The 8,780-nt window shown below is 41.8% G+C and overlaps 1 protein-coding gene across 1 annotated transcript; it reads right to left on the bottom strand.

Annotated features, from left to right (window-relative positions):
• Positions 1 to 545: 545 nt before the first annotated feature.
• Positions 546 to 8,007, bottom strand: LOC129182792 (nicotinate-nucleotide pyrophosphorylase [carboxylating]-like). Its single transcript, XM_054779318.1, has 5 exons — positions 7,937 to 8,007; positions 6,779 to 7,035; positions 5,968 to 6,278; positions 3,931 to 4,062; positions 546 to 3,854 (listed from the first exon to the last, which is right to left on the bottom strand). Exons 2-5 carry the CDS (start codon positions 7,032 to 7,034, stop codon positions 3,633 to 3,635), a joined length of 921 nt encoding a protein of 306 aa, XP_054635293.1. The 5' UTR covers position 7,035; positions 7,937 to 8,007; the 3' UTR covers positions 546 to 3,632.
• Between the last annotated feature and the right edge of the window lie 773 nt (positions 8,008 to 8,780).

The raw sequence follows: 8,780 nt of genomic DNA, 5'->3' as shown, positions 1-8,780 counted from the left end.
CATCTACTTTGTATATGGCTATGATATACACAGGCCATACATGTACGGAAACACAGCATACACACGTACAAATGTGTGTGTGTGTGTGTGGTTGCTGCATTGTAATACTGTAGGTGTGGGTGGGTCGAGGCAAGCACACTCCTGATCAAAATTTTAAGACCAATTGAAAAAATTGCGAGAATTGACATTTTGCACTGGTGGATCTTAGGAGGTTCTAAGTAGAGCGTGGAAGTATTTCAACTTATGGGTCCATTAAATCTGTGCCGCTTGGCTGAAAAACAGGCTTTTGAACCTTGAGGGAAAAGTCCACAACCGGGCATCCTTGTGTGATACAGCCCAGGGAGACAATGTCTACGTGTGCAATGCAAATGCAAAAAGAAGAACTAGGAGTGAGACAAAAACATTTAGAGTAAGCATTTTATTGCAAACAAGCACTAAAGTGAAATAGGCTGTTCATCAGCTGGTCAAAAGTTGAAAACCACAGCCTTCAAAAGCCAAAATCTTGGATTCAATGTGGATTCAATGTCATTTTCTGTCAGGTCGGATTGTTGAGCTGCGTAAGCAAGGCCTCTCACAGCACGCCATGGCTGCTGAGGTTGGACACACTCATTTGACATGTCTTCAAAGATCCTGAAGTAGTTTTCACACTGGCCACTAGGTGTCAGTAATGTGTTAATGTAATGTTTGGTGAGTCACACAAACGCCAGACTTGATCGCTGAACAGCAGGCTTGTATTGCAGGTTGGAATTATTCTGTATATGTGGTAATAGCAGTGTAAAGGTGACTATAGGGGTGTTATTTCATGTTATTTCTCAGAGAACTGTAATAACGTTAAAACCTGCATTTATGCTGTAACTACAGAGATATTACATTTATTATGAAGTAATTCACTTATCACTGTCAAGTCTGGAAGTAATTAACAGCGATAAACAAGAGATTACTGTACAGGTGAGGGCCAATAATAAACAAAAACATCGGCATCTTGGCATGCCAGTATTTGTGGCTGCATGCGAGACAGTAAGAAAGTAGTATGTGAGGTAACTTAGCAGCAGGCTGCAAATGAAACATTACCAGACATTTCACTTGACTTTCATTTGACTCTACATGTCTGGGTTGTGTGTGTACGAGAGGCACAACTTAGGAAATGTTCTTCCCCTTTTTAGCACAATTTGTCATACAGTGATTGCCCAGCCGAAAAACATGCAGTTTCTGTTCTTTTCCCCTCCTCCACTCACTGCAGCGCAACCTTGGTTAGCGTCGTTAATCTGTTCCAGAAGGTCAGACTCTAACCAAAACGTTCTCAATTTTTCTCATAACAGACAATGTCAATCCCATTAATACGTTCCAGAAACACATTTTTATAGTTTTACATGCAGAAAACAATTTGAAATGCATAGAAATGATGAATGAAATAAAGGTTACTTTTACCGTCATTGAACACGTCAGCCGTGTTCACTGTAGTTTTCTCAAAAGCGCCGCGTTCAGTACTGCGAGCAAAGTTTTTCAACTGACTTTAAGTCACCACTCAAATCAAGCAGACATGCAACATGAGCAGCTCTGTCTCGTCAAATGCACCTCGTACATAATGAAGCAAGTTTACCAAGTAACTTTAGATACGAGCTGAGCTGAGGAAAACCTTTAAAAAAAAAACTTGTCCGGAGTGGGGGCAGTGACCAATGCCACACGAGCCGTTTTCAACTCGTTGTCTTGTCAAATGCACCGCGTACGTAATGAAACAAGTCTACCAACTAACTTTAAATATCATACAAACCGAAATAGAGCACGTGAGCTGGAGTCGAGCCAAGCAAGCAGAGAGTCACTGTCTGTGTTGTATCTGTCTGTCTGTATATGAAAGAGTGAGAGGCTGTGGCGAGTCTGTCTAAGGAGGGGCAGTCGCTGTGAGTGACTTGCCGATCATAGAGCGTGGAGAGTGAATACATAATTAGGTACCTAATGAGGATTTTCTTTCATCAAGATTACGGATAATGATGAACTGTACTCGGCAAATATGCTCGTACTCGGCATTATCCATTCATCCCTGTTGTGAAGTGCAGCGTTGTCCTGTTGAAAAAGCCAGTCGTTACCACACAGACGAGGGCCTTCAGTCATGAGGGATGCCCCCTGCAACATCTCCACATACAGTAGCCAGCTGCCATTTGACGCCCCTGCACAACCTGAAGCTCCATTGTTCCATTGAAGGATCATGATGGCGCCCCCTCCACTGTGGCGTGTGGAAAACATCTCAGGTGGGAACTCCTTGTCATGCCAGTAACGTTAGAAGTCATCAGGACCGTCAAGGTTACATTTTTTCTCATCAGAGAATAAAACTTTCTTCCACCCTTCAATGTCCCATGTTTGGTGCTCTTGGGCAAATTCCAAATGGGCAACTGTGCGGCTTCGAAGGAGACGAGGCCTTTGAAGACATTTGTTGTTCTTAAAAACCTTCTCTCACAGGTGCTGTCTGATGGTTATTGAAATGCACTCGGCACCAGTAACAACCTTCATTTGGGCCAAGGATTGTCCCGTGTCTGCACAGACAGCCAATCAGACCTTCCAGCTCAGGGCCGGTGACATGTTTTTGGGTCTACCACATGACTTTTTTTGTTGTATAACCCTCAGGATCTTTTGAGAAGTTTCAAATGACTTAGTGTCTTTCTGCGTCCAACCTCAGATTCAAGATTGAAGAGTTTTATTGTCATATGCATAGTAAAACAAGCAGTTATACTGTGCAATGAAATTCTTATTCTGTTCATTCTCCCAAGAAAAGAAAGCCATGGCGTGCTGTGAGAGGCCTTGCTTACGCAGCTCAACAATCCGACCTGACAGAAAATGACATTGAGTCCACATTGAATCCAAGATTTTGCCTTTTAAAGGCTGTGGTGTTCAACTTTTGACCAGCTGATGAACAGCCTATTTATGAATGATTCTGATTATGCTGATTAATCACGAGCAATGATTTTAAAGAAAAAAACAATCACAAAATGAAGTATAAGTGTTCATGTAACAAGTATCAGAATCAGGGGGGTACTGCACCTGTATTCACATGGTATCGGACGGATACCAAAATTTGCCGTATCACCTACTTGAAGCTGTACGCTCAAGGCACACCTGTCCAGATTTGCATTTGTAAATAAGGGAATTTTTTTCCAAAAATAAGGAATACGAGGGAAAATCAGGGAAATTTTGGTGACAACCCCCACTGTTTTCACCGGTAAACTACCGTGTTTTGCCCGTCTTTACCAGCGCCCTTCCTCATGGTTTCCCATATTTCCCCCGTATTTTAACTTTCATGCTTCCGGTACGCTTGGCAACACTCGGGCAACATCACTGCAACACATCTTGTAGCCGGTAAAGTCAGACCTTCAAAATAAATGAAGAACACCTGATGGGTTTCTGGAGGAAGACTTATTTTACCTCACTTTCTGGAAAATGTCCCTTATTTACAAATGCAATTGTTGACAGATACAGTATGTGTGTGGCGTGATCCTTATCTCCAGGGTTGGTCTTTAGCTATGAAGGCCATCAAACAGAGATGTTCAACCACTGAGTGACAAATCCTTGTTAGTCTTCTGAATCTCACCTGGAAAGCCAATCCAACAGGAAGTATCTCTGCCAAAAATCAGTATTTCAACTTATGGGTCCATTAAATCTGTGCCGCTTGGCTGAAAAACAGGCTTTTGAACCTTGAGGGAAAAGTCCACAACCGGGCATCCTTGTGTGATACAGCCCAGGGAGACAATGTCTACGTGTGGACCCAAATACTTTCCAAGGTTTTCTGGTGTTACTCCTCCGCTGGCTTCTATCAGCAGAGCTGGGAATCTTGCTTTCAGGGCAACCGCTGCAGTTTGGAGCTCCTGTAGAAGTGGATGTCCATTTACCCAAGGAAGACTCCAAACAACGCATGAAGTGTCTTCCATGGCGTTTCTTTACCTGTGGCTGGAAGTTGTCCAGCATAACAATGTCTGCTCCTGCCACGGCTGCCTCCATGCCCTCCTCCGTGGATTGACACTCCACCTCAATCTTACTGCTGAAACCACACACTGAGCGAGCAGCTTCCACCGCCTGGAGATCAGACCATCATTTTCAGGAAAGATCTCTCATGTGTTTATAAAAGGTAACTTGTATAGTGCTGTTCTATGTTCAAGGTACTCAAAGCATTTTACCCTAAGCATGCTTGGATCCATCCAAATACTAAGGGTAGCATCAGTATCAGATTGATACTTGTCTGATGAAAACGATATTTTTCACTCACTAATAAAGTCGTGTGAAAATGTTTTTGCCCCCTTCCTGATTTCTTATCTTTTTGCATGTTTGCCACACTTAAATGTTTCAGATCATCAAACAAATATAAATATTAGTGAGTGACAACACAACTCAACACAAAATGCAGTTTTTAAATGAAACTTTTTATTATTAAGGGAGAAAAAAACATCAAAGCTACATGTCCCTGTGTGAAAACGTGATGGCCCCCCTTAGCAGCAACAACTGCAATCAAGCGTTTGCCATAACTTGCAATGAGTCCCAGCGCTGGGGAGCAATTTTACAGAATTGTTGTCATTCAGCCACATTGGAGGCTTTTCCAGCATGAAGCACCTTTTAAGATCATGCCACAGCATCTCAATAGGATTCAGGTCAGGACTTGCACGTCATCCATTCAGAAGTGGACTTGCTGGTGTGATGGCCGGACATTCTCCTTCAGCAGAATTCATGGTTCCATTCATCACAGCAAGTCTTCCAGGTCCTGAAGCAGCAAAACAGCCCCAGACCATCACACTACACCACCATATTTTACTGTTGCTATGATGTTTTTTTCTGAAATACTTTTACGCAAATGTAATGGGACACACACCTTCCAAAAAGTTCAACTTTTGTCTCATCAGACCACAGAGTATTTTCCCAAAGGTCTTGTGGATCATCAAGATGTTTTGTGGCAAAATTAGACGAGCCTTAATGTTCTTTTTGTTCAGCAGTGGTTTTGGTCTTGGAACTCTGCCATGCAGGCCGTTTTTGCCCAGCGTCTTTCTTATGGTGGAGTCATGAACACTGACCTTAACTGAGGCAAGTGAGGCCTGCACTTCTTTGGATGTTGTTGTTGAGTCTTTTGTGACCTCTTGGCTGAGTCGTGGGGTCATTGGGGTCATTTTGGGGTCCAAAATGGGGTCATTTTGGTTGGCTGGCCACTCCTGGGAAGGTTCACCACTGTTCCATGTTTTCACCATTTTTGGATAATGGTTCTCACTGTGGTTTGCTGGAGTCCCAAACCTTCAGGAATGGCTTTATAACCTTTTCCACACTGATAGATCTCAATTCATCTCAGTTAAATAATGTTTTAACTGCGGGGCAGCCCTTTTTCACACAGGGCCATGTACTGTACTGTAGGTTTGCATTTTTTTTTCTTTTTCAATAATAAAAAGTTTCATTTAAAAACTGCATTTTGCGTTCAGTTGTGTTGTCATTGACTACTGTTTCAATTTGTTTGATGATCTGAATCATTGAAGTGTGACAAGCATGTAAAAATAAGAACTCCGGAAGGGGGCAAAAAACTTTTCACACCACAATGTATGTTGATTTTTAAAATTGTTTTTTGGTTTGGTTTGATGATCAACAAAATATGTAAACGTATCAACACCAAAAATTCACAAATGAATTCAAATAGCCTGAAAATCATATGTGTGTATTTAGTTAGTCAGTGGCTGATGCAGCAGCTACAATCATAGCATAGTTTGTAAAACAGACACCGTGTAGGTTGGATTCTATGACACAAATGTGAGAAACTGATATTTTACTTTTACTTTTGAACTACCAGTCATCCAGATAGGCACCTGTATGACTCCCCACTGAGAAACAAGACATTCAGTGATGAAAATGGATCAAATAGTGTAATGTAGTACAAAAGCGTTGATGGGAGCCATTCAAACAAAGCCTGCATGCTTTCCAAATGAGAATATTTCAATGTAGCGTACCCACCTGTGTTATACTTCCAGAAGCCCAAACGTGGTTGTCCTTCAGCATGACCATTGCACTCAGGTCCATCCTGTGCATGGACGCACCCCCCACCAGCATGGCATACTTCTCCACCAAGCGGAAACCAGGGGTGGTTTTACGTGTGCCTGCCACTTCTCCATGCCATCCGCTCGCTGTTGCCGCTTTCCGGAGCTGAGAACACCGAGTGGCGATCCCCGAGGCCCGGGCCAGGCAGTTCAGAGCTGGCCTTTCACCCAAGAGGAGGCATCTGGCCGGACCTCGTACCACAGCAGTAGGTGTGACAGCTCTTGGACCTGTAGTTCAGAATACGTTAGAGTACAACTTTTATTCCTTATAGTTTCACTTAATTCTTGTAAAATTACAGCTGTTTTTTTACATTTCTGCTATTTTTTTAACTATTTTGACTTTATTCTCCTAACATTATAACTTTTTCAGCAACCTTATTTTCCCCAAGTTACAATTTTATTTGTTGTTTTGTTTGTTTCTTAAAATATTAGCCCTTTTAAAAAATGTCTTTTTTTTAATATTTCAACTTTATGCTGCTAAAATGATGTTATTTGTCCTCACAATCTGGTTTCTTGTAAAATTACTGCAGATTATTATTTTTTTTTTACTTGTTAAATGATATTTTTAGAATGTGCTGCAGGTTATATACAGTACATGTACTGTAAATATAGTACACACTATTGTTGTACACCGTGGAGTTGAACCAAACTATGCCTTACTTTGCATACTTGCTGCTAGTTGAAGCAATCAGGAATCCGACTTTTATAGTTCATCTGACAAAACTAACCAATTTCATCTCCATCCTGGTACATCCAGTCCACGCTGCAGCCGAGCTCAGTGAACACGGCGGTAAAGAAAGGACTCCCTGCCAAGACGCTGTGTGAACTTTTGCACAGCAACCTCGCCTCCACTTCCTGTGACCCCACGCACACCCCCGCCGGGTCCAAGTTGGGTGTGTCCTCTGCAAGCCACTCCTTTGCCATGCAAGTCAGAGCGTGTGGAGGGATGGAGTGAGCGGGGATGATGTGTTTGGACGAAGTCATTCTGTAATCATTCACAAAATGAAAGATTTTACTCCATGGCCCGTTGACAGAGAAGCCTGGATCTATCATACCGTTATGTACCGATACATCAGTGTTATCATACAAGCTTAGCAGACGGGAAGCTATATGTAAAGCTAGGAGAATATACTTCTGCAAGTTTAAATCTATTGTGCGGTGTACCCCAGGGGTCAATACTGGGACCAAAACCGTTCAATAGACATCTGTAAAGTCACGAAAGACCTCAAGCTAGTATTATTGGTACAAGATACCACCGCATTCTCTTCTGGAGGAAGCACATGAGAGTTAATTTTTTTTTTTAAATCACGGATGATTTAACCGTAGTAAAAAGATGGTTTTATGAAAACAGACTATCCCTGAGCCTAATTAAAACAACAATAATGTTATCTGGCAAGTGCAAAAAGGATATGCATGCTGAAATACTAAATACTAAATTGGTGGCGTGGACATTGATGGGGTGAACCAAAATTAATTCCTAATGATAATATGAACTGGAAATCTCACATTAAAAATATACAACATAAAGTGGCAAGAAATACCTGAATACTAAATAAAGTCTAATTAGTTGTGGACCAAAAATCACTCCATCCGCTCTGTTGTTGACTGGTATTAAAGTTATTGTGTGGAGATATGGGGTAATAACTGTAAAAGTACACTTCACTCGCTACCAGTGCTACAAAAAAGGGCAGTTAGAATAATAATAATGCTGCTCATAGAGAACATACAAACCCTTTATTCCTAAAATCACCATTATTAAAATCTGCCGACTTGGTAAACTTTCAAGCAGCTAAAATTATGCATAAAGTCTGGAGCCGCAAAACATGAATACAACATGAGTAGCTGCCTGTGCAACACTCATACATGCCAAAGATAGATTGACTTACTTTCATCTGCGCCGTGCCTTCCTTTCCTGCCGCTGACACACTTTTGAGAAGCAGCAAGAGCAGAAAACACGAAGGTGGAATTTGACCTTTTGTGTGTGTTGCGCAATGTTCATCAGCACTGTGGACACACTGATTGTCATCTTTGACAATCCAGACTGACTATTTGCAAAAATGGATGGCAATGAAGCAACTGCAGCAGTCTTGTCAATGTGGGGTCATTTACGGCCCCCGGCTTGTGTTTTCCCTGAATTTCTAAAAATACAATTAAAGCCCATAGCACCATAATAATACTAACAATAATAATGAAAATAAAATAAAAAGTTAGCATAGCATATCATGCATACACTGTATGTTGACCTTCAGTGCTAAGGAAATGTATTAGACCACCAACCACATTTTTAAATGTATTCTTTTATGACAGAAAAAATAGTAAAGCACATTATTTATTTTGTGAGATGTCTAATTAGGCCGCACGGTGGCCTAATTAGTGGTTAGCATGTTGGCCACAGGGAAGATCTGGCTTCGAATCGCCGCTTGTGCATTTCTGTGTGGAGTTTGCATGTTCTCCCCGTGTGTGTGGGGGGGTTTTCTCCGGGTACTCCGGTTTTCTCCCACATTCCAAAAACATGCATGTGAGATTAACTGGCGACTCTAAATTGCCCATAGGTATGAATGATTGTTTGTCTATACGTGCCCTGTGATTTGCTGGCGACCAGTCCAGAGTGTACCCCGCTGGGATAGGTTCCAGCATACCACCACGACCCTAATTAGGATATGCGGCACAGAAAATGGATGCATGGATGTCTAATTATAGAATTCCTGAAATGAAGAAGCATCCCATGCT

The sequence above is a fragment of the Dunckerocampus dactyliophorus genome, chromosome 6, assembly GCF_027744805.1.
Source record: "Dunckerocampus dactyliophorus isolate RoL2022-P2 chromosome 6, RoL_Ddac_1.1, whole genome shotgun sequence".
Taxonomy (NCBI): domain Eukaryota; kingdom Metazoa; phylum Chordata; class Actinopteri; order Syngnathiformes; family Syngnathidae; genus Dunckerocampus; species Dunckerocampus dactyliophorus.
The sequence above is the reverse complement of the archived record's forward strand: the minus strand, read 5'-3'. Positions and strand labels throughout refer to the sequence as shown.

Coding starts and splice junctions, on each gene's coding strand:
- LOC129182792 (XM_054779318.1), bottom strand. CDS start 7,034: ATGACTTCGTCCAAACACATCATCCCCGCTCACTCCATCCCTCCACAC. Junction 6,279..6,778: donor CCAGGATGGAGATGAAATTG/GTTAGTTTTGTC, acceptor TCTGAACTACAG/GTCCAAGAGCTGTCACACCT. Junction 4,063..5,967: donor CTTCTGGAAGTATAACACAG/GTGGGTACGCTA, acceptor TCTGATCTCCAG/GCGGTGGAAGCTGCTCGCTC.